The 26645-nt window shown below is 39.5% G+C and overlaps 1 protein-coding gene across 8 annotated transcripts in view; it reads left to right on the top strand.

Moving 5' to 3' along the window:
• The window catches only part of Stxbp6 (syntaxin binding protein 6), a 234629-nt gene that overhangs the window by 27083 nt on the left and 180901 nt on the right, over positions 1-26645 (top strand). Inside the window, exon 1 of one of the 8 annotated variants that reach the window (XM_074068252.1) lies at positions 3288-3310. The exons of 3 other annotated variants lie outside the window; for them this stretch is intronic. Coding sequence is in view for 2 of the 5 variants with exons in the window: in XM_074068244.1 (XP_073924345.1) it covers positions 21063-21111 (49 nt within the window). In the remaining 3 variants the exon portion in view is untranslated. Of the gene's footprint in view, positions 1-3287; positions 3311-3401; positions 3543-19344; positions 19369-20893; positions 21112-26645 lie in introns of those variants that run through there. 4 more of the 8 variants (XM_074068248.1, XM_074068250.1, XM_074068244.1 and 1 more) reach the window with 4 other exon arrangements.

Here is a 26645-nt window from a genome sequence, read left to right on the forward strand (position 1 = left end):
AGAATGCAGAAATCTGTAATCTAAAAAAAGAACAGCATTTGAGCATGCAGTACATTGGATACAGCTCTGTTACTGGTTCTGAGAAGATTAGTTAATGACAGAGCATAGGTCGTCAGTGTTGATGTTTTCAGGCTGAATTGAGAAAGAAGGAGGCAGGTGAAGCTGCTTAGCACTCAAGGCACCTGCCACAGAATGAAGTATTTTATGGCCTAGAGAAGCTGTGTTGCCAACCAGGCACTGCTCTGCTTTCTGTAGAGCACGCTCTTATTATTCCCCGAGGACTTTGTTTACTCATCCCTGCATGTGCCCATCTTAACACCTCTCTTCTCTTTCTGCATATCATCTGCCTCATCCATTTTCCCAGCAGGGCTAACCTCAAGCCCAACATGGTACTAGATCTTTTCTCTCTCCAATTCGTTTGCATTTACAGTTTGTGTATTTTACTGTTACTGTGAGCGTGCTCTCTCTTCCTAACCCCTAGTCCTTTTGCTTTTAGTTTGCTTTTCAGGTAGGGTCTCACACTACCTTTGCTCAGGCAGGTGTGGAACAGCGATCTTCCTGTCTTGGCCTCCCAAGTAGCTGGAACCATAGGCTTGCCACCTAAGGCAGCTCCTCAGTAAATTTCTAGGTTGTTAGGCTGTGAGAAACCTTAGATATCTTTTCCTTAAACTGTCGCCAGTGCGAGAATTGCTTCTCTAATCTGTTCAAGACTTAACCATGGGCCAGTTCCTTTAAAGCCCAGATGTGTCCAGGAGTCCTGAGACTTGGGTTCTCGCACCTGGGGCTGGAGGTACTTAAGGCTTGCTTCAGTTTTATGTGGAGAACATCTCTAATGCTGACAAACATTGCATCTCCTGGAATTCTATTTTATTCTGCGTTACTCAAGGAAGAACGTTTTTCTCGGGATAATACTTAGTTCAGTCTGGTCCCCTTGTTCTTGCAGCTGTTTATTCTCCTGTGCTTTTGTGCACATCTTTACTAAGAGTTTTAATACCTATAAATGTGAGAGGTGAGGTGTGAGGCCATTAGTATTGCTTCTTGGGCTCAACAGATAGAAGGTGTTTGAGTTAAATTACTGCCAGGGAGCCCTCACTTTCTTATGAGCCTCTGGGAAGTCTCAGCTGAGTGCAGTTGATTGACAAGAATAATGCCTGGCAGAGTGAGATGTTAATTCATGGTAGATATTCTGGGTTTTCTGTTTGTTTGTTTTGGGTACTGGGAATTGAACCATTGAACCCAGAGCATTGTGTATGCTAGCAAGTGCTCTACACTTGAGCCATACCCACCACCCCTTTTGTTTTTGAGATAGGGGTCTCACTAACTTTGTCCACGATAGCCTCGTACTTATGATCCTCCTGCTTCTGCTGGGATTATAAACTGTGCCACCATGTCTGGTTGATGGTATAGATTCCTTTTTGGCCTGTTTGACTAATCAGGAAGATCCTATGATGAAGAACTTTATAAATTAAGAAGTTATCTTTAAGGCTAGAAACAAATCTCGGAAATGTTACATGGAAGGAAGCTGAGGCTAGAAGGATTTTGTTTTGTTTGTGATGCTGGGGTTTGAATTCAGGGCTTTGTGCTTGGTAGGCAGTCACTCGATGACTTGAGTCATGCCACCACCCATTTTTGCTTTGGTTGTTTTGGAGATAATGTCTCAATTTTTGCCCAGGCCAGCCTGGACCATTCCTCTTGTTTTACACTTCTTGTCCTAGCTGGGATGACAGGTGCATGTCACCACACCCAGGTTTTTTCTGTTGAGATGGTGTCTCACAAATTCTTTTGCCTGAATTGGCCTGGAACTGTTATCTTCCTGATCCCAACCTCCCACATAGCTTGGGATGATAGGTGTGGGCCACCTTGCCCACGTATTGGTTGAGATGGGGTCTTGCAAACTTCCTGCTCCACTGGTCTCGAAATATGATCCTCCCAATCTCAGCCTCCCAAGTAGGTAGGATTATAGATATGAGCCAGTGGTGCCTGGCTAGTCCTAGAAAAGTTTGTGACTGTACCAAGCCATGCTATTTAAGAGGCAGATTTGGATCAAGGTCTCAGTTCTCTGGGTTCTGGAAGCAGGATTTGTCTACTATCCTGCTATATACCATATACTATGGTGTATGACCTTGAAAAGTCACTCTTAGGGGAGGAGTTTGGAAATACAGGAGGAAAGACAGAGAAACAGACTGTTAGGAAAGTGCTCTAAGCCACTAGCTCAGTGAGGTTAGAACAGTGAATGGAAAGAAAGTCACACAAAGATCACAGTAAAAATGTGTTTTCTAATGTGCTGAGATGGAGGCAGTATATACTTTTGTTGTTGCTACAGAGAACTTCAGTGTTTTCTTACTTGGGAAGAAGATCTGTTGAGTGATCCATAGCCAAGAGCTTCTGGATAGGGGAAATTCAGGATGGATGCATGAGTAGAGAGAACAAGTCCAGAATTTGACCTAGTATTCCACAAGCGGGGATACAAGCCTGGACAGGTTAGCTTCCTGGTTGGAGAGTTCATCCACTGTGCTGCTTGTCTGCCTTGTTTGAGCTGCCCACTGAGATTCACTGCCTGGAGGAAACAACCATTCCATCAAGTCCTTACTGTTTCAGTTACTATCTTCCATTCAGGTTTGTTAGTTCTAAGAGTTAGTCATTTTTCTTAGCCAGATGTGATGGCACACATCCACAATCCCACAGCACTCAGGATACTGAAGGAAGAGGATCTAGAGTTTGAGGCCAGCCTCATGGGCTACAGAGCAAGGCCATGTTTCAATAGCTCCTCTCTCCCCCTGCACAAAAGAAGTAAACTTTCTTGGAAGTACTCCTGCACTCTGGTGTCCTCTAAGGATTTCATAGAACAAAGTCAGTCACTGGGATGCATTATTGCCCAAGGCCACCCTTAGTCATGTGACAATGACTTCCTGGTTCCTGTGGAATCTGTGATCTCTGAACACATTGCATTCTTACCTTATGTTGCCACCCTTTTATCTTGGTAACTGAGCATCAACTGGTATTCTGTGTGCAGCTCCCTCTGCCTCTGAGTTGCTGTTTCTGTGTCCCTCATATGCATCCTAAAGGTGGCATTTCTCCCACACCTGTTTCCACAGGGAATCAAGTCCCATCTAGGCTTTAAAGAAGACTTGCAGGGTCAGAGTTTGACATGTGTGCTCTTTTACCAGCTTTGCAATCCTGCTTGCACTTTATATTCTTTCTCCCTTGAATATTAATCAAAAAGTTCTATCCAAATTGGGGCAGTCACAGGACGGGAAGGAGTCCTCGCTTTTATATCTTAACAACTAGCACAAATAAACACAGGATTCTGGTGAGTAAAAATGATCTTATTATGTGCACTTCTGCTTGGGTGCACATACATAAAACCAGAGATTCTACTTTGTGTTGAATCCGTCAGGCCATTGACCATGCCGTTACTGGACTTGTTTGCATTAGTACTGCTGCTGTCTCACTGCATATTCAGCATCATCTGCTGTCCCTCTGGACAAGACTCACCTCAAACTCCTTTCATCTCATCTGTCTGCCAACCTCCTTTCTCCAATGTAAGTCTCCAACTTGCTTTTATTTCTATCATTAGCCCCGGGTGCTGTGTGAATCCCATTCCTTCTCCTTGCCCACATGGTTTCTTGTAGCGGGGAATATATTGAGTTTTTTAAAAACAATTTTCATGCTTTTGTAGGCTCATTTATGCTTTCAGCAAACCTTTTCATGTCACAAACCAGAAATCTCTTTGATAACACAAACACACCTGGCATTTTTGCTTGAGTAAATGTCATTGACAATGCTCAGATATTTTTAAGACTTGTGTTCCTTTTTCTGGAATTACGTGAATTTCTCCTGATTGTTCTTTTAGGGCATGAATTTTTCTGAATTCTATTCCTTTGCAAGATTCATGAGAATTTAGTATAATTGGGAAAATAGATTCCCAATACAAAAGATTTTAGAGAGTGTTAGGATGTCACTTAACTCTCTAAATCTCAGGATTTTTTGGAACTTCAGAAATGGTGTGATTTTTTTTTTTTCTAGGTTCAAAGACGGGATTCTGCTTCCATTCATGGTTTGCAGAAGTGAAGGGGACTCTGACTCCATCTTTTTTCTTTATTGTAGACAAAAAGCTATCTTTATTTTATACATGAGGAACCCATGATGTGTACTTTCCCCAAGGTCACACTGCTAATAAATGGCAGATCAGCAATTTTGACTGTGACAATCTATCTGGTCCAAAGCTCATACTGTGAGCTACAAAATTGCGCTGATACATACTCATTTTGACTTTTCTTCATGTTGAATGCACTTCCCATAATACATGTGCCACAGGAAAAGTGGCAGTTGAAGCTTTTCTTTGCTTGTTGTTTGTGTATTTAATAGTAGAGTTGAAAAAGAAAGGCATTATGCAGTCTAAATCAAGCTTTACTAGGCCCATGTGGAAAACAATGGTTATCAATGCCAAGTTCCTATCGTTTTTCTCTTTCATGTTTAATTATTAATAGTTAACTGGTGCATGTATTCTTTCTGAGGGGAATAATTGAAGCTGGTGATAGTTTTCTAAGAATTTTTATCTGAAAGGAGTATTTTCTCTAAAAAGTCATAAATCCATTTCTGTTTACAGGATGCATCCTCCCTTGGAGAATATACTGTTGCTAGGTGTGGAAACTGGGCATTAAACTAAACCGTCCTTTTCCTTCCTCTTTCTTTGAGCTGATGAAGAGGCAGAATGGAGATGGGTGGGTGAACAAAGTATGTATCTGACAGGAGAGGGTAGGAGAGAGCACAGAAGACCCCTACATTAGACCTCAGGTAGCTCTGATTGCTTCCAACTTCTTTTGCTGAAACTGAAGTTTTAGGAGACCCCAAAGTGGTCCCTTGATCTAGGTTATCTAGATAGGGTTTTTGAAAAAAATAGCAGTTCTCCTTGGTTTTGATATCTTCCATTCCCCAAATACAAATAAGTGTGTTATATTGCTTTTATAATCTCCCATGACAGGTTTTATGTTTTGGTTTTTAAGGAAGGATCTTGCTATTTAGTCCAGACTATCCTTGAACTTGTGATTCTCCTGCCTCAGCCTCCTGAGTGCTGGGATTACAGCCATGTGCCACCATGTCTGATTCCATGATAGTTTTATATATTTTCTTCATTATTATATCTTTCTTTATCCAAACCATAGAAAGAGTCATGTAAATAAAACAAAATGTCATTATTATGTAAAAGTAGCCATTGCTAGAACTTTGAAATAAGTGATTTTTTAAAGTAAAAATTTTCTAGTTTCCTCCAAAGTTTAGCATAGTTTGGTAACTACAGAAAATTTGGGAAAAATGGAAGCAAAGAAGAACAAATTCCAGTAGTCTGTACTTTACCAAACTCAGGTCCAGAAGCTAATCCCATGGAAAAATCATTGTTCGAGAAATGAGTGAAGGGGATAAAGAAAGGTTTTACTCAATGGCCAAAGAGAAGAGGGTACTTTGCTCACAGATCAGCTTCCCCACTCCAGGGGACTGAGGGGCTCTCAGATGAGGATAATGAGGGGAGGGATAGGTTGATACAGGGGAGGCTTATTCATGTGTTTTCTGGGAATAGGTAGAGTTCTTCCAGACACTCAGATGTCACCTGTTTTCATCCTTTCATGACCTAGTGTTTCTGGTTATGGCAGCTGGTAGGCATCTTTAGCCTTGAATGGGGAGGAGAGAGACTAGCAAGTCTAGGTCAAGTTAATCCTGCATTATAGTTGTGAACAAAATACCTCTCTACGATCAACATGCAGGACTGAGTAGCATCTGGCCCAAGGGTTCAGGCAGCAAAGGAGACAGACACAGTGGGAAGGCAAAGTTGCCAGGCTTTTACCCCATTCCAGTCACCCATCAGATATCTGCAGGACCAAGTAAAGGTCAGTGTTTCCTGAAAAAGTAGCCTTCACGTCCCTGAAAAGTAACCTGGGAGACTGTTGTCATGAGAATCTACACATCAGAGGTGTTATCTATAGCAAAGCTAGTGGGAGACTAATGCATTGCCCAGCTGTGTGACCTTCAAAACTAGTGACTAAGTCATTTAAGAGCAAGTGAAGTTGGAGGGTTTAGTTAGGTTTTCCCTTGGAAACACCTGTACCCCAGAGTGGGTGGGGGGACTGTTTGCATCTATTTTTTTCCTCTGAAGAGTTTTTTTAATTTTAATTTTTATCCCCTTTTTTGTTTTCTTTCTTGGTTATGATCATATTTTAAAAGTACAGTTTTATATCTTGCTTTGTTGAAAAGAGGTCTGAGGTTCAGAGACAGCTGGCTCAGAACTTCTTTGCTGATTGTGCCCTGTCATTCAGGGTTGCAGATTTTGGCTGGCAGCCCGGTTCATTGTGGCTCCATGACCCACACGATGTGCTGGAGCAGTGCTGAGCAGGCCACACACGCAGCCTTGACCCTGGGCATCTCACGTAGAGCTGGAGAAGACAAACAGGCATTTTCATGGCTACTATTAATAATTTTTAGTCTTTAAAGCTTTTTTCTTTTTTTGGTATGGAAATTTCAAACATGCCAAGCAGAATATAATAACTAGAGTCCATGTGCCTTTTTCCCAGCTGCAGTCGTTTCAATTTATGGTCAGTCTTGATTTATCTACATCCCAAACTCCTTTCCCTACTCCAAATTACTTTAAGTCAAGTCTCTAATATCCTGTTATGTTACTTCATTAGTAAATATTTTCTATACAAATCTATAAAAAATAGGGACTCTTTTTTTAATACTGTAATATTGCACTTAAAATTCAATAATATGTTTGACTATGGATATCTAATCAATGTTCAAATTCATGTTTTTCTCATTTTTCTTTCCAATTTATTTATATCAGTGTTCAAATAACGTCCACATGAAACCATAGCTTTTAGACCCCAGGCCAAACTCGTGGCATTCTACGTGTCATGTCTGGCCACTCCCCTGTGTATCTCAAGTAAAGAGACGTGATGAAAGTCACAGAATGGAGGTTTATTACACAGTGTAATAAACCGTGGGAAGACAGCATGTCAGTTTATCTTGGGCCATCTTCAGGGTATAAGCATTGAGCTTTAGCTTTAAGTAGACAAAAGAATTAGGGCAGGGGCAAAAGGTATGCATAGATAAACAGTCCTCATCACAGGTGTGTTCTAGTGGTCAAATGAGTCAGGTGGGGTCTGGTGACCATTATCTCAGTCCTTGTTTTAAGAATCTGGAGAAATTGTTACTGCTATCATCACGTGAGGGGAGCAATCTGGATCTTCTGAGATGATTATTTTTGCTTCAGGGTGCTGTCCATTACTCCAGCTCCAGGTGATTGCTCTCATTTTGGTGTTGGTTTGTTCTAGGAGGCTCTTTGTTGCTTAGGAATAGTTTTGGTCCCTTGTCCTAAATTTGTTATCAGTCAGTTCTGTCCTTCTTGAAGTCCATCTGCAGGAGAGAATGGCTCAAAGACGGATATACAAATGGAAGTAGGGATGCCAAGCGTTTCTCCTGCATTAGTTCATTCATGGGTCCAGGTTAGGAGTCAGTGCTTTTCAGTAAAAGCAGTTTAAGTATCAGGGTTTTCTTTTTTGTTTTTTTCAGTACTGGGGTTTGAACTCAGGGCCTACACCTTGAGCCAATTCACCAGCCCTTTTTTGTGATTTTTTTTTTTTTTTTTTGAGATAGGGTCGTGTGAACTCTTTGCCCTGGCTGGCTTAGAGCCGAGATCCTCCTGATCTTTGCCTCCTGAGTAGCTAGGATTACAGACGTGAGTCACTGATGCTTGGCTAGTGTAAGTATCTTTTACACATACATTGCAATTGGTTGACATGCCTTTTGGGTCCCTTGCAATCTATCAATTCATCTTTTACTATCTTATCCTTATGATTTTTTTTCCCTAAACCAGACCATTTATTATGTAAAGTTCCTCAGATTCTGGATTTTGCTCATTACATCCCTGGAGTTAAGTGCTCTGTTTAACATATCCCTTTAGCCTTCTGTATTTGTTGTGAACTGTTAATTATTTTCTGAGGCAAGATCAAATTCTATTTCAATTTTTTTTGTCAAGAATACTATATCAGTAGTTTTTTGTTGCCCTCAGGAGGCACTAACATCAGTTTCCTGTGTGAGGAGGGTTTGGGAAAGGAGGAAGGAAGGAGGGAGAGAGAGGGAGTGAGAACAGAGAATGAATATTGACAGCTTATGGTAATTGTTGCTGCCTAAATCTATCAGTTCATTAGGGGTTTCAAAATATTTTTTTCATGTCAATCTCTTTTTTCATTTATTACCTAGTCTAATTCTACAAAGAAAAACTGCTAATTAGCTCATTTGATATCCTGAGATACAGTTTATATAGGAATGGCAAGAAAAGCTTGATTCTTTTCCTTTATTTACCAGTTTTCAAAATAGTAGGTTCTTTTCCATTCATTCAAAGATTACCAACTGGGGAGTAGAGGAGAGGTAACTCATTAAGAACTTATAGATTTTAAAATATTGGTATTTCAATCCCTTGCATTTATCCTTATTGAAACTAAAATTGTCCCATTTTGTCCTCTTTGTGTTGGCTTCTTGATTTCTTTTTTTTTTAATATAACCTTAATAGTCTTTGTCAGCCTTCCTGCTTTCAGTATGCTAGGCCACTGGTTCTCAAAAGTGTGGTTTGAGAATACCTAGAGATCTCCAAGATCTTATTAGGGGGTCTGGGAGGTAAAAAACTTTTCACAATAAAAAAAAACATAACTTACCTCATTTACTTCATCTCACATACCCATGTAAGAGTTTTTGTAGGGACAGTGTGTTGGCTATTAGAATGTGTGCATGTGTGTTCTTGTGTTTTTCAGAATTTTCTAAAGTAAGCTCTTTGAATTCTTGAGTAATTTCTAAGCCTACAAAAGGGTTTTAAGACCAAAAAATTTGAGAACTACTGTTGTAGGCTTATCTTTTGCATTTCTTGCCACATATATGTAATGAGTGGGGTATGTGTGTGTGTGTGTGAGAGAGAGAGAGAGACAGAGAGAGAGAGAGATTTGTTTCATGTCCTACAGCTAATAAGCAGAAAACCAGAATTTGAAGCTAGATGTTTATGCATAGACAGAATCACTCATAAAACAGAATCACTGTGGTCCAAAAGTATATGATTAATTAACGCTTAGAAGCTGTAAACACTGTCCACTGTGCCAGACACAAACATTTTATGGGCTACCAAGTAAAATTAGATGCTCTTTTTCTCAAATGGAATGTCCTTCAAAAACAGAAGTATAGAGTCAGGATGAGTGTTTGGTCTAGCCTCATGGTATGATTAAAAAGCAATGTCCTGAACACGTTGTTTTCCCAGTCACAGCAGGGAAACTTGGAATGCAGTTGTAATTCATTAGTGTGTTAACTTCTGAAAATTTCAGTCATCCAGAGGAGGGCCTGCCTTCACTGTGGAATTCGGTAATGGCTCATGTGTTCTTCAATAATTCCCTAATCTAAGATCCAATCGATTGCTCAAATGTACAATTGAACAAAATCCTGCAAGAAAACATTCAGAAAATTTGAAAGCTAAGTAGTGGTGCTTTAAGCCTTGGATTCTCATTTTTCCATTACTGAATACCATACAAATCTCTAAAATACAAACATTTAAACCACTGGTTTTTGCAACCTCTGGAGCCTTAGAGGAATCTTTGTCTTGTTTTGTTGAGCTAAATTCAGTAACTTGCCATTTCATCACCTTTCCCAGTAACTGCTGCTTGTCTTGGCTAATAGACAACATTAACTCATATTTCCCAGGTATGTGGGAGAGTTTCCATCCTAAGAACAGAAGGTGTGCTTCCAGAGTGGCTAGCAGTAGCTTTTTAAAGTTAGTGCATATAGGAGAGAGGCACCATCTTATGTAATGTCCTTGAGTATTTTTCTAATGTAAGAAATATGTGACTGTACCTGATAGCCTCAGGTGCCATCTGGAAAACTGTCATATTTTATAGGAACTTGGATCAGAGCCCATACCACCATTGGGGTGCTTCCTCATTACTTTGTGGGTCAGGCGGGGGTGAAAAAGCAGATTGTCAAATATTGTAGGGCACATACTGGAATACAGATTTCTTTGTCAGAAAGGTTTTAAATGATAATTCGTTTTTTAATTGATCAGTAAATTCACTTTCCAATAGAACCTCAATTGTTAAATCTGTCATAGTGAAATGATCAAAATACCTGTTTTAGGTGGCCTGTTGCATTTAGATTTCTATATTTGAGATGTCAGTTGCCTGGGCTTTTGTAGCAAGTCATCTCGTTAACTTTGCTAAATTTAGTGTTGGAATACCTGAAAGTGAGAAATAAAGCAGAAGGTGATCTTTTATGGGGATGGGCCATGAAACTCTGTGTCACCACCACAGGTCTTGTCAAAGTTTTATTTAATATTTGGCACTTTGACATATAATATCATATATACACATACGTATGATCTCTGTATGTAAACATATGAGCTATATTGATATGTGTGTGTATATGTAAGTTTCATGCTAAACTATTGAACAGGCCCATGTCCACATGGCAAACATGAATGATGGGTGCCTTGAACTTATGACTGGGGAATGCCAGGAATTTGGGTCTCTGCTGTTACCAAGGAAAATGGCCCCGCCTTTGTACATTTTGGTTTCCTGTTCAGAAAGTTCTGCTTCTTCATAAGAAGAGCTGGAGGAAAGGTACTTTATGTGTGGAGTTTTCCATGAAGTGCAGTCCTAATTATAAGGCTGGGTGAATGCTTTATAAAAACATGTTTTAAATATATGTGAAACATTTCTTAATTTATTCCACACTTACGTAAGTATGAAGTAGCCCAAGGAAATTTGAATTCAGATTTCAAATTTGTGTTTTGCTCACTTCTCATCTTTCTCTTAAGAGCAAAGGATATAAAGGCTTGGCAAGTAGAAATTGGAACTAATTTTAATGGCCCGAATAGGTTTCCTGGAGAAGAAGTTTTATTGAAGTAGAAATGAGGGCCAGATTATTTTTGTTCTTGCTGTGTGTCTAATTAGAGACAATTTTAGAGTAGTCCATAAGTCTGTTTGCAAGTGGGAGAATCCATCATAAAATGAGCCATAATTTAACAACTCTTCGTGACAACTGCCTTGGCTAAGAGTCCCTATGTTGAGAACCCAGAATTCCAGGAATGTGTCTGGAGGTGGAATACATTATAGCTACGATTCCCAAGAGGGAATGAAGCTACGTCAGAATCTCCAAATACACTTTCAAAACTCTAAAGACCATTTCCCTTTCCCCCAAACCTCACTAAGTTACTGTTGGGAACAGTCATGTCTGGTATCTTTCATGCATTTCTGAGTTAACAGCGTGGTTCTCCCATGGGACTAGGGATATGGGGAGAAATTGGGAATGATGGACTATGCTCATGGAGTTTCTTTCTCAAATTAACTGTGGTGATGGCTGGGCAAGTCTGTGAACATACTAAACACCATTGGATCATACACTTTAAATGGCTGAATTTTATGATATATGAATTATGTTTCGAAAAAGCTATCAGAATAGCATGTCTCTGGAGAGTACCACTCTTTCTAGAAAAGATAAATAATGGTACTGAATGATTTACAGTTCATACAGTAGAAGTCATTATTGTTGAAAATTTGGCAACATGTCCTGTATAAATTTGTGATGTTTCGGCTTGATTCTAAATGTAAGTTTTGTGTGTGTGTGTGTGTGTGTGTGTGTGTGTGTGTGGTCTCAGTTTGCATGAAGAGCCTACCTTGGTGTTTGAAGTCTAGTAACAAACCAGTCGAACTAGAAATCTGCACTCTTACGAGAGAGTCAGCACCAAGACAGTGAGTTGTTGAAGAATATACCCTGTTCCTCAGCTGGATTAGGCTGGACACTAGCTGTGTCACTGAGGGGGGTGGTGAGAGTTTCTGGGCATTTGATTATGCTGAATGAGCCTGTGTAACCCAATATTTTGGGCCTTAGGGATGGAAAGGAAGTATATATTATTTATTGGATAGTTTTGTAAAATTTGGTAATTTTTTTCTTTCTAGCTTTGAGAGGCAAGTAGGAAAATGCAAAGAACCAGGTAATCTTCAAATGAGAATAAGATGAAAAAGTCTCAAGGAAATGAAATTAGGTCTGACATACTATGTTTATGTTTTAGGACATAAAATATTTGAAGTGATAAGAATTTTCAACTTATCAAACTATTTTGAGCCAGGCACCCAGTGGCTCACACCTGTAATCCTTGCTACTGAAGAGGTAGAGAACAGGAGGATTGTACTTTGAAGCCAGCTTCGACAAATAGTTCACGAGACTCTATCTTGAAAATACACAACACAAAAAAAGTGGAGTGGCTCAAGTGGTAGACCGCCTGCTTAGCAATCATGAGGCACTGAGTTCAAACCATCAAAAAAAAAAAAAAAAGAAAGAAAAGAAAAAAGAACTATTCTGAAATTTCATTTTTAATTGCTGCCTTAATTTGATGTCTTATAATATGCTTTTAAAGTTGTGTGAGACTACTGAAGTCAAACAGTACAAATTAACTATAAATGATCTTAGTTATTATCCAGTCATTATTTTTATTTTGCTAATGAATTTAGGAACTCCTGATAAAAGTTATATCTTGGAATTCTCCACGTCATCTCTGGATTTAGCACATAACAAGCACTTCCTGAGTTCGGTGCTTGAGTCAGGTGCTTTGGGTAGGGTAGGTAACTAATAAAACTTGAAACAAACCTTTTGAGCATTTATTTGAAGAATGTCTTGGTGAAAAGTGTGACAAGAATGGTGGACGATGTTAGAACAACTCTTCTTTTTGGGATTTAAAAACAGCCATTTTTCTATGAATTGTTAGATGCTAATGTTTACTATTCTCAAAATTTTTAGGATGTAAAATGTTCTGGGTGTATAAAGACTTTTGATGTGAACAATGTCTTTTGTGTAATATATTTTCAAATTGGTAGTTTTACATTACTTTGGGAGTATTATTTAATTACTCTTTGAGAGTCAACAGAGGAGTGAATGAATAGGAATCATCGTTGGCAATAGACACTCTTCTCCATATGCCAGAAACTAAATAAGACACAGATAGAGCTTCATCAAGCAACAGCTTGTTGAATTATAACATCCAGCAATTCCTTAACAGCCTAAAGTAATTTATCTTACCAGGTGCATGGCTGTCTTTGGAAGGCTGAAGTTTAACTTGAACTATACTTTTTTATTTAAACATATTCTGGCTGCTTCCTGTGTATACAGCTGGGTCTAAAGTATGGCAAGTTTGTTCATAGGGAGCTCAGGCGGATTTAAGTCTGACGTAAAGGAATTTCCCATCTTCCTGTCTGGCTTTATGCACAGGGTTATGGTGTAGGCTCAGCCCTGCGCAGAACTGTGGAGAGAAACAGAAGCCAGGCCTGCATGTGTGTGTCTTGTTCAGTGAAAAGCTATCAAAAGTGTACTGAGATTCTGTCCATTTTCAATTTATAGGACAATTAACTTGGATTTTTAGAAGCTCTGTTTTAAAAGTGGCTTGTCTGTGAGATCTCCCTAGATGTTAGTTCCTGGGCTCTCAAAATACTTATGATAGTGACTGGCCCCACAGGCATGAAATGTCACAGTCCTTTACATATCATGGCTGATGGTGCCATCATAGTCACCACTGCTATTGCCCCAATCACAGTCAGAAAGCAATTCTCCACACCCTTTTATTAGCAAAATTGTATACAGAGTAAGTCACACAGCTAAGTATTTGGCCTAAAGACTGACAGTGCTCATGTATACACATGCAGAGGAGTTACTAATGATGAATAAAAAAATCAAATGACTGTTCATTCAGCACGTGTTTACTAAATGATGAGGGATGCAAGGTGTTGTGGAGAATTCACATGGTACCTTGCCAAAGGGTCATGTGGTCTGGTATATGCATAGAATAGACCATTTCCACTCAAGTGGTTTAACATTTGAGGTGGCCTCTGAAAGCCCGTGACAAAGGCTGATTTCTTGTTTTGCTGAGGCATGATTTTTGAGTCAGACACTTCAGAAGGCTGGTGCAGGGTAACTAATCTAGGAGTACATTTAGCAAGTTGACTGGTATCCACATTTGAGGTCAGTGTTTTTTCCACTCATTGTTTAATATATAAAATGCCTTTGAGGTGAAATAGGCTTTCTGTGTGAACAATTGCTCTGCGAAGAAAGTCACCTTCTACTGTTGGAAAGTGTTTAAGTTCAAGTTTAAGGCTTGAAGGTTCTCGGGCAGAAAATGGAATCACTGAAGGCCTCAAGACAACACTTAGCATTTTGCTGCTTGTATGAAGGGGATTATACTTGCCAGCTGGGACCTGAACTCCTCATATGAGTCTATTGTGTGGGTGGGTGCTGTTAGGGCCTTAAGGAGGGCGTGGATGCAGAAGAATTTGTTCCCGACTTGAAGCAGAGTTTCTTCATAAGCTCCTTCTTCTGGGCCCTAATTCCAGGTGATTCCCATTCCTTCAGAAGTAGAGCATTATTCATATTTGTGGGAAGATTCCTGGCATTTATTATGTAGATGGGATCAGTTTACTGTGCACAAGTATATTATATATTTTTACATCTATGTTTATATACACACAGAGACAGGGCAAGGGAAAGTTTGGAAGGGGAAGGAAAAGTCATAAAGTACAGTGGCAGAGGATATTTACTTCCCACCAAAATCCATGTTTTCCTCTTCCTGAGCTGACAGCACGAATGCATTTGTAGCTTTCTTTGTGAATAGGTGCAGCCCTGTGACTGAGTTATAGTCAAGAGCGTGACCATGGTGAAGATAGGGAGCCTGTCAGACTGAATCCAGGGTTTAGCATAGGAAGAGGAACAAGAAACAAAGGTGTTTGAGCTATTAGACATTTCTGGGTTAATTTCAGCAGTGACTAGTTTTTCCTAACTAATACTATAGCTATGTGTGGGCAGAGAGGCAAATCCTGAGGTTTCAGTACCTTAGTCTTACTTTGTCAGGTTACCTGATCTAGTTGTTTCCACCTGAATGACAGACAGGGCTCTTGGTTGAGGGTGGTTACTGTCCTTGTAGGCTTAGACTGTGTGTGTACTACACTCACCATTTATAGATATCTGTGCTTCTGTACTCAGTCCTTCACTCACAGGCTTAGGGTAGAATCTATGGAGTATGAACTGGTGCTTCACATTTTCCTCCTCTTTTCCTCAATTATTTTAGTGCCTGCCTTATGCTCGGTGATATTGGGAATAATGAAAAAAACATGGATTCTGTTCGCAAAGATACTCAGTTGAAATTGAAATTTTGTCAAGAGCTGAGAGCGGTTTTAGCTTCAGGTGCTGTTTCTCTTTTATTCCTAACCCAATCAGGTTTACCAAGACCACTATACAACTCTACTTAGTATTGCCTTCCCTTCCCACATGGACCGCTTAGCAGGTATGGCATTGTCTAGAGCAAGTTGATTGCGTGCCCTTTTCTTCTTAAATTCTGTTGAGCTGGACCCATAGTAAAAGAATCACAATTGTTACTTTTCTGAGGAACAACTGAGTACTGTGAGATAAGGGGAATAGTCAGAAAATCCTGTTCAGCTGTGTTTTAGCTGTGAGTTTCAGCAGATTCAATGGCTCCTTTCATTTCGTTTATCAGTGTATTGCAAGTTAGAATTCAAATGTCAACCATTTTCCTCTTTTCTAGGCACTTACCAGTTTTTATCATTACATCAATTGGGTTATTACTGTCACTTGTCTGTTTTCCTCCTAGGATGATATACTTATCCCCTGAGGTTGGCACCAGACCTCAGCTGTCTTTGCGCTCATTTCACTAGTCCCTTACTCTAAGCATAACACAGTACTCTTTTTATATCATGTATGGCTCAGTCAGTGTTTGGTGAATAATGGATTACTTATATTTCTTACACCGGTAGAACTTCTTGAGTTTCATGCTTGGTGAATTGTTCTTCCTATGTGGAAAGTTAACTTCCGTGTTACTTCCTTATACCATTGTGTTGCTGTTGATCATGTGATATTTCATCTTGTTGTTTACCTTTTGTGACACTACTTTGGCTTTAGCTAGTAACAGGAGTCACCCAGCGTGAGGTTTAAGGAGAAAAAGTGATGGAGTGCTGAAGGTTTCTGTGTGAATGTAGTAGGATGTCTTGAACTGGTCCACCATATAGTTCTATAGCTCATGTCTGGTGAATGGTACTGGACCACATTCCTTTGCTTTTATTGGTAAAAGAATCATCTCATGAGCTGGGTGTGGTGTTGCGTTACTGTAATGCCAGCTAACTTGAGGGAGGCGGAGGCAGGAGAATTACAACTTTTCCAGTCCTGACAAAGTTAGAGAGCTCTTCTCTCAAAAACAAAATAAAAACGGAAGAACTGGGACATGGCTCAAATGGTAGAGTGCTTGCATGTGTGAGGTCCTGACTTTAAAGGAATCTTTTCATGTTACATGTACTATGTTCAGTCTAATAAAAAAACAAAGAATTAATCTTCCTGCCTGGTGACTTGTTTGTATTTTAGGTCCTGCTTGACTCACTGAAGGTTCCAGAGAGTTCTCCAAAAAGGGACTTATGCACATACATAGTTAGGCTGTTTCCCTAATAAAATTACAGCTGAAATTCTTCCCTTGGGGACTTGTTATGTTCCTTCCTAAAAGCGTATTTTAATAGTGATAGTGGAACAGAGTGGTGACCTAACAGGACTTAAGACACGGAGGGCTAGGAGAGAAGCTATGTGTAGGAGGACCTGCCACTCTTCCTTTGTAAGTAGCGTTTTCATCAGCATCTCTGTTTCTTAGTGCAGCAGCAGCAACACTGTCATCCACATGTTCCTTCATTTTTGGGCTCAACAGCTGTCTTCCCTTCCCCGGCTGAGAGATGACTGAAATAAAGGGTCAGACCTTTTCCTCTGATCTTGTTCTTCCTGCCTCTTTTGTCAGCTTAAGGTTCTTTTGTCAAAAGTCGGTGAAATGAAAGATCATCTTCACATCTTTGATTCTTTGACCTTTACATTTAAGAATCTGTGATACAAACATTTTGGTACTGACTTGTTGCTTAACTTGAACTAGGTTTGTGATGACAGGGAAATGACTGTTTCTTTCACGCTATTTAGAAAGCTATATGAATTCCATAATATGGGATTCTCTGTCATAAATTGGCTCCAAGAAAGTATAAGCATTTGTGTTGAAAACAGGTAGGTAATTCTCTCTTTTCAAAGTAGTTTGTGATGATTAATTGTGCAAGCGTTAAATTTTCCCTGCATCTCAAATCACTGTACTAAATGATGCGTTGGTGTATAGCCTCATCTACTTTCAGGAAATCGTTTTAGAGAAGTCCTCTTGAAACATCAATGTGTTACAGGGTTATAAGAAAAGCGCCTTGTTTATTATGAACACAGATTATTGGCGCTTTCTCTAACCGTGCTAAATGGCATGAGTCTACCTTTCCTAGTGGCCTAAATGATGTTGTTTTAAATGGTGACCTGAGAAACTTGCCTATTGACTCTGCAAGTACATGTCAGACCAGAGACCTACAGAAGGGGCATTTTTGAACAAACAGTAATGATGACTAAGTACAAGAAAATGATTTATTGTAAACAATAATGCTGTGTTCTGCTTTCATTATAGTCACTATGATGGAAAAATAAAAAGTTATCACATTAGAGATCTATTTACCTTATGCTTATTAACCGATTCATGTCCAACACTCACCAAAAAAATTATAAGATATACTGAACAGCAACAAAAAACAGAAGAGACAAAGAAATAAGAAACCAGATTCTGATGTGATACAGATGTTGGAATTATGGGATGAGGAATTTCAAAGAATTATGATCTACAAGGGCTGTAATGGAAAAAGTAGACAACATGGAAGAACAGATGGGTAGTATGAGTTGAGATGGAAACTCTTAAGAACAAGTGGAAGGAAAACTGCTAGAAATCAAAAACATAGTAACAGAAACAAAGAATACCTGGGCACAGAGCTGAAAGTTCCAGCCCTCTAGTCATGCCTTGGTCTTTCTGTGATTCGACCCATCATGAAGCAGTGAAAGTCACCTTATTAGCATAAACTCAGGTGTGGTTGAAAGGGAATAGGTCATGACAGTTCATGGTCTATTGATAACCACAAGAAGAATCTGAGAGCAGAGGTTCTTTTTCTCTCCTGTCACAACAAAATACTTGAACGTCTGTCTCTTTACCTCTGCCTTTGGTAACTAGCACCTTTTCAAGGATTTACTTGAGTGATTAGTTACTGTGCTGGTTAGAGTGCAGAGACCTCAGGTCTCTGCCTTACCCTCCAACACACCACGTTAAGAATGAGGCATACACGTGGGGCATTCTGACTATACAAATTAAGTAGTATATTAATGATTTAAAAAACCAAACCCTGTCTTTCAAACAATAATTAACATGAAGAGGCATATATTCACTAGTGTGAGAGCAAGGATTGTATGTACCCAAGAGCAAAAACTTTCTGCACTTTATTCCATGGACAATATGTTTTTGGAAATGAACATTTTATCTTTTAACTGTTAAAGGCAGAATATTGGGATTTTAAACACTTTGTATGAAGTTTTTATATATGGTAAATCAGTATTACCCCAGAAGAGTTTTCTATTAAACAACAAAAAAGGAAACTATTTGAGTTCAGGGGCTGGATCTTAGCGATGCTTCTATCTTCAGTGTTTGCCACAGCTGCAGAAGATGTTCAGTAAATTTAGATTGATGTGTACAAATCTGTGAATCTTAACACATGGACTAAAGTAGCTGAGTTTTGTTTATTTTTCAGAATCCTGTAACGAGGTCACAGTCTCCTCAAACAGTAGTCACTCTGTAGTAACATATAACTTGGTTGAATGAGCATTTGCTTTTTTCCCTTTGATTAACTTGAACTGAAATTCCTACAGCAACAAGGAACATTTTTTTCTTTTATTTGCAGTGGTATTAACAGCTTGACTAGGTGGGGACAGGAGGAACTGGGTTTGAAAGAGAATAAGAAAGCAACCACAGAAGGTGTTTGAACAGACTCTGAAGAGATTTGGGTTTTGATAGTAAGTGGGAGCATGAGAGTAAAAGCCTGGATGGTGGTGTTGAGTTTGAATTTGGTAAGTACAGAAAGTTGCAGTATTTGAGTGCCTGTATATGTGAGTAATGGTGAAGATGGTGAGGACCAAGCATGCTGAGAAGAGAGGATAGGGCTCTGGCCTGTGAATCAGAAAATTGGTTCTTTCCTCTGACAAATATATGCTATGTAGACTTTGACAAAGTCATCTCACTTTTCTGGGACTCAGTTTTTAATCTGAAAATGAGATGTTGGATTAGATTAGTGGCCTCATATGCTTTTATTTTTCCCTCTTTTTTAGAACCTTTTACCTAGAGGAAATTATGCTCAGCATTGGGAGAAAACCAAACAGATAAATGTGGAGCTACAGTACTTGAGTTCTTGCAGTTAACAGGTGTGGTTCCATTGTGTGGAAGGTGGTGCAGCAATTATCCCCTACTCATCGGCAGAAAGCTTCCTGCAGGGGCTCTGTGGTGGCCACAGGGTTTTGGGGGTACACCAGTGGATAACCATGACCTTGTAGAGCAGGACAGTCCTTTCAGGTCTGAAGATATCAAATGCTATTTTGATGACAATACTTCCTTCACCTTTACATTTGTCTCCATTTTGGCCTAATTTCCTCCCTTCTTAAGGTTCTGCTGAGCAGCCATATTCAAGGTGGTTTCTCAGTGCACTGAAAGTGGTTTTCTTTACTTTATGCCTAGCTCTTGACATTTTAATTCTTTCATATCTCTTCTGTTTCTTACTGATTTCCCACTTTTCTTTAGTTTGTGTGCATACATGGACCTTTTTAGGATGAAGAGTTATAACAAGTAACAATTGTTGAGTGCATACCATGGATGCTGTTCTAAACATTTTGTGTGACTTAATCACATTTCAACCTCATGACAATTTCATGAGGTAGGTGTTGACATTATTAGTCCTGTACAGATGAGGGAACCTAGGCAGGCACAAAGAGGCAAATACTGAGACTAAGGTCAAAGATTAACAGTTGTCAGAACTGTGATTCTGATACAGATTGACACAAGAGCATTACCTTTTTTTTTTTTTTTTCACTCTCTTAGCTGTTATTTCCCAGCAAGACTGTGTGCCCATTCATTCTTGTGTCTGTACACTTGGGAGGTAGGTTTCTGCTACTCTCTTCTCCCCTCACCCCACCCACCCCTTTTCAAACTCCCTCTCAAGAGTGAGATGGTCGAGACTTAACTGAAACTCAGCGTGTTTGGGGTATTGCTTTGAGGGAGTTTCTTGAGATGTAGCAGAGGAAAACGTGGCCCAGGGATTCAGGTATAGGAATTTCACTTAGGTTGACATTTGCAACTCAACCACGGAATTTGGTGTAGGGAAGGAAGGCAGGGAGCAGGCACTTGAGCCATTGTCAAAGTCAAAAAACAAGGTGCAACAAGAGAACGTGGCAACACTTTTCTGCTTTAAAATTCTAAATAACTTTGGAGAATGATTCATCCTTTGGTGCTACATCACCATTTTAACCTCATGACAGGGATTTATTAATGTAATTACCTGAAAATAAGTAGGGAGGATATGATTGATTTTTCTATCCAATATTCTGCTAGACATATTGTTGCTACCAAAGATCAAGGGAAAATTAAATGATTAACCAAAATTCCTAAGACTAAAACCTTTGAACTATAAAATGTTACAGTGTTTACACAGCAAAAAATGTCTACTAGTAAATGACCAGGAAGCATTAGAAAAAAAATTAACTTAGGAGCTTTTGGGCAGTGTTAAACTATTTCATCATAAAACAATTTTGGGAGGTTAAGTTTTAAGAAGTAAAATTCATGTACACTTACTATTTTTACTCTCAAAATGATAAAATTATAGAAGAACTAAGCTGTTTCTTTTATCTTTACTATTTGAGGTAAAGGAATCTACAGGAAAAATTTTGAACTCCAAATAGACATGATCAGAAAAGAACTACTCGACATCATGTCATAATTAGTCTGTCAAAACTAGAGACCAAAGAAAGGATAGTGAAAGCTGAAAGAGAACAACATCTTACATGCAAAAGAACACATATAAGATTATCACTTCAGACCTCTCAGCACAAACTCTAAAAGCCAGGAAATGGGATTTTATTCAGCCATAAAGAAGAATGAAATTTTGTCATTTGCAGGTAAATGGATGGAACTGGAGAACATCCTCTTAAGCAAAGAGCCAGGTTTAGAAAGCCAATGATCACATGTTTTCTCATGGGTGGAACAGAGAATGGGTAAAGGGGAGAATGGGTTCCAAATATGGAAACATACCTGTAATTTATATAGTAAAACTACATATAGAGACAAATGGAGAGATGAAGATTTTTTTTACCTCATTGAAGCACTTTTATTTCCACTTACTGAGTTCTGAAAACAGTGTTCAGATTTGTAAAATACTTGGTTTAAAACAGTTTTTAAAATGTCTGTGAGGTTTGTGAAAGGAAAGCAATAAAGTAAGTTTATTGGGATCTCAGCATACATTTTACAGTTAGAAGATGAAATCAGGCTAGTCCTCTAAAAGGGGAATGTATGGGCTGATCATCTTCCAAGGGAGTTTAATTATTATGCTTCCAAAGATAGAAGTTTTATTCCCAAGAAGTGTAATCATTTAGATACTCCTAAAAGAAAAAAAAAACAAAATCTTTTTAACCTATTTTGCTATGAGTCTATAGAAACTAAGGATAATGTCATTTTCTTTAAACTATCTAAAGTGTTGGAGATTGGGCCTAGTGTCTGTTTCACAATCATATTTCCTTAGGAAGCGTTTCCAAATTTCCCTAGTAGGTGTTAATCTATATCTTCCACTCATGGGTTTCTGCATTCATTCAACAAACTGTTACCAACTGCTACTGTGTGGGTTTAGAACTGTGAGCAAGACAAACATGGTATCTCCTACTGTGATCTGCATGTTTGTCTCTGCCCCCAAGTTTACATGTTGAAACTAGTCACTAATGTGATGGTTTTAGGAGCTGAGGCCTTTGGGAGGTGATTAGTACTCTTACAAAAGAATCCCTAGAGAGCTGCCTTGTTCTTTCTTCCATTTGAGAACATAGCCAGAAGATGCCATCTATGAACCGGGAACTGGGCCTTCACCAGACATCAGATCTGCTAGTGCCTTGATAATGAGCTGCTTAGCCTCCAGAATTATGAGAAGTCAATTTCTGTTGTTTATAAACTTCTCAGTCTATGACATTTTGCTACAGACACCCAAATAGATTAAGACACCTGCTTTCCTAGAATACACGGTTTCATGGGAGGAATACAGTCTGTGTACACAGAGATAAGAGGCATGTCTTTAGTTGTGTAATAGATGAGGTTCAGGATGCATGCAAGTCTGGAAAGACTTCTTGGAGAAAGTGCTACCAAAGCAAAGTTAGAATTAGCTGGGTGAACAGAGAAGTTTAGGAACGATATATAAGAGTTGGGAAATAGCCTTGTGAAGGGAATAAAAGAGGCATAGTGGAAAGGAAGCTCAGAGTGGTTCAAGCTTGGGGCATTGGGAGGAGGAATTAGTGTCAGGAAGAGAAGTTAGAAAAATAGTGGCTCTAGAATCCTGATAGCCTTATCAGACCGCTCTCCTGATAGCAATGGTGAGCTATTGAGGTGGCTGTAGACATTTTAGAAGAAGCATAGTGAGTGCCAAGTAGGGAGAATGTATTGGAGGGAGGCAAGGTCTTTGAAGGGTTAAAGAGATAGGATGTCAACACCAGAATTCCATTTTAAATGTTTTATTTCCTAGGAGCCACAACTAGTAACAAGTACTGCATTAGTTAGGTTCCACTGAGATAATAGATGCAAAGTTAGTATTTCAGATAGTGATGAATGAAAATAGGGAATTGCGGATATAGGGTACTGGATGGCCAGAGAGCAAATAGTGGAAGGAGAGGGAATCTAAAGACTAGTAACTTCAAGAGGCTACTGTCTTCCTTGGGGCTGGGGGCCAAAATGGGAGGGGATGTTGTTAACTAAACCTGGAGTGGGGACATTCATAGAATTGATGTGCTGACTGATAAGGCGGTGCTTGGACCTCTAGGGAGGGAATTGCCTTCTGGCCTTGATGGTCTCAGTCAGACCATCAAGGGGGTCTGTGACTGGTAGACAAAGCGCTAAATGCATGGGAATCTAGAGCTATTAGCTACTGTAGAGCCTGACAGAAGCTGGAAAACAGAGTTTCTTCTCTCCATGTCTGCCTTCTAGTCTCCTGCCATTGATTCCAATTGACAGAATCCAATAAGAAGCCAGTTGCAAGGGAGGCTGGGAAATGTAGTTTATAGACTTCTAGCTCCAGTATCATACAATGAAGTCAGAGTGTGGGCTTGGCTGAGACAGCCGGTAACTGATTTATTCCATGCATTTTAGAAGAGTAACTCTTGCTGTATACTGTGGGAAATGAATTGGAGGGAAGGAAACCTGCGTACTGGTCCATCAGCCTGGAGGATGTCAGTAGAAACCTAAGCAGGAAATTATGGTGTCTTGATTTAGAACAATGATGAGTGAGAAAGAGAAGTGAGTAGATGTGGAGAGATTTAGAAAGCAGAGTTGAACAGCACTTGGCAGTGTACATATCATGAGGGACTAGGATCTGTAAGAATAAAGGATAGGGAGGAGTTGAGGAAGCTTACATCTTTGACTTAGGTGTATCATAGTGCTGTTTACTGCGATAGAAACATAGGATTGGAAACTGTTTAGATTCATTCAGTTTTGGACTTGCTGAGTTTGAAGTGCCGGTGGCTGATCCAGGTGGAAATTCATTGCAGATGTGAAGTATTTTCAGCATATAGATGGTATTTGAAGTCTTAGGAATGAATGAGTTCACCAAGAGAGAATTTAGAGTGCATAGAGAAGACAGCATAAGGCAGAACCTGGAGGAACAACAACATTTTAGGAAAGAACACAAATAGTGAAGTTTGTGAAGAGTACTATAAGAGTGGTCAGAGATGTTGGAAGAAAACCAGTGTGTGGTGTCCCAGGAGCCAGGGAACAGTGTTGAAAGAGGAGGTCATGGTCAGTGATTCAGGTGCTCTGCAGTTGACTGCTCTGTGTGCTTTGTGGTTCTGTGATACTCATTACGTCCTCCCGTTTTTCAGAGAACGATTCTCCTCTGCTCGTTTAATCAGTGGTCAGCAAATTCCAGTTTGTAGATCAGCCACTGTGTATTAAGACACAGTTATGCCCATCCACTTATGTATTCTCTCTGACTGCTTTCACACTGTGGTAACAGCAGAGTTGGATGGCTGTATCAGAGACTATATGATCTGCAGAGTTTAAACTATTTACTCGTGGCCTTTTATGTTTGCTGACCCCTGGGTAATGGTCTTACATTAGGTGTTTTATATAAACTGATATGATTATCTTTGACCTTTTATTTTTTCTTTCCCTGTTTTCAAAAAATCTGTTTAACACTGTTAGTGGAGATGTGGAGTATAGATTGTGCCTTCACAGAGTTGGTAATGATTTTGCTTTTGGCATAGAGGTAGAGGAGCCAATGGAATGAAAAGCTAGTGAATGGCTACAGCCATCACTTTCATGACCCTGGGGTTAAGTAGTACTCTTAAAAGGAAAACTGCAAGGAAAAGAAGGTGGAACAAAAGGAGAGAGAAGGAGGATTAGATCCATGGATGCTTTTCCAGCTCTATAATATGTAAGGTACTATATTTGATGTTGGGGTTGCTTCAGTAGCTCAGAATCTGGTTGGAAACACAGACCCATAAGTGACCATTAGTTTCCTACAACATAGTTGACACAGTGATAAGATACGCATATTTGGTGGAAAAGAGTAACACTTAGCCTGGCTCAGTGGGAAGCAGCCGAAGAGGAGTCATGGTATCTAGAGAGGGGCTATTAGTAGTCTCAGGTTTGAGTTGGCAGTAGATATAGAGGATGTGAGCTGAGCTGGGGCCACCTCTCAGCTCTGAATCAGAAGCCCTGTGTGAGAAGCAGGACCCTTGAGCTTGTGCAGTCATGGGTAAATGGCAGTTCTGAGGTCCTAAGCTATCTATTTGTCTGTCTAGGCATTCTTTCTTTTTCTTTTCATTCCTTTATTTTTTAAAGACATGTTTAGTGTGGTTTGAGTTTGTGGGAATCATATCATTGAATTTGTTGATTTTCTCCTAATGTAAAGTACAACAGTTATCTTGCATTAATATATCTTTTGACTGGATTTATCTTGCCTTTGGGGATGATAAAAGCTCAGTGAACTGAGCATCTAGTATAGGCAGTGAAAGTCCTGTGTATTTAAAACTCTGACCTGGGCGGTGTCATTGTATTATCCACACACCTTAATCATAAGAAATTACATGTTCACATTAGTCTGTGTTCTTCTAATGACCTGTGTAAACTGATTTGGGCAGATCTTAGGCCTTTCCTACATGAGTAAAGACAGTGAGATTCATACTTGCAGATTTTATTTGCTGATATTCATTGCTTTTGTTAGGTTCTTTTGGTTGCAAGTAACAACAACTCATTTCAATTACTTTAGGAAAATAGGAGTTTTTCATAAGGTTGTATATGAACTGGAAGAGTGAATGATCCTAAGAAGTTCTGTGTACTTCTCGCTCTTCTTTCTTTTCTTCTCCTTTCCCTCTTTCTTCTCCCCCTCTTTTTGCCCACATATCTACACTGCCCTTTCTTTAACCTACAGATGCACTTCTCTGGAATTTTGCTTGTATATGACTAGTCTTCTTGCAGCCTCTCTCTGTATCATAAATAACCTCAGATCTTCAGCTCCTACTGTTGTATGAACATTAGCTCTGTTTTCTTATAGTTTGCTTTCAGAATCTGATTGGTTTAGCTTATCTCTCTCCTAGTGAGGCTGTATTGTAGCTGGATTTACTTTTCTTGGGTCAAGGGCCTTCTACTGTTCAACCGAGCTTGGACTGGGAGGCATGCCCACATTCATAAAATTAGAAGGTCAGTCAGCTTTCTTCAGAAGCACAAAATGAGAAGCAAGGCATCCTGGGGCACGAATTGTCTTTGCCTAGCCCCAAACTCATTTTTTACACATAATCCCAGTGATCTTCTCTTCTAATACAATCATCACAGGTAAAACTACACAGTCACTTCTTTTCCCAGAAGGAAGCATCTGAAAGTCGTACATTACGAAGCAGCCATGGGGCCACTTACGAAGGATCATTCATTTCAGTCTGAATCCACAATTTTCAATGATGTTTCTTACAACTCCAGGACTCTCCATCCATTTTGCAACTCATAGACTAAATAGTGTATGTGTCCACTCTGCCTGCCTTATGTGCAATGCTGAGGACTGTCAACACTCATTTAACAAAGGGGAGAAGAGATCTCTACCTCTCAATATAGCTGTGAAAGACACATCGTACATTGTCACTGGCTCAACATGGGTTCTGTTTAGAAGACTAGAGTCTACACCTAGGGATGAGCAGTCATCTTGTTAGCATTCTGACGCTTGGAAATAGTAAGGGTTTTTGGAGAATCCATGACTCCTAGGACCTTGGCTTGTGGCCTTGCCTCTTCTTCTGTGAAATGAGTTCCCTGATCTTTAAACTGCCACTTTAAAGGTACTGTCTGTAGGTTGTTGATTGTTCAGGATCTTTGGAAATGCCTTGGAATCTTCTCTTTTCTGTTCCACTTTTCCTTATGAAAATCTGGTTGTGGAGTTATTTTTCTTTTCTTTTTAATGAATTCTTCAAAAGTTAAT

This window comes from Castor canadensis, chromosome 3 (genome assembly GCF_047511655.1).
Source record: "Castor canadensis chromosome 3, mCasCan1.hap1v2, whole genome shotgun sequence".
Taxonomy (NCBI): Eukaryota; Metazoa; Chordata; class Mammalia; order Rodentia; family Castoridae; genus Castor; species Castor canadensis.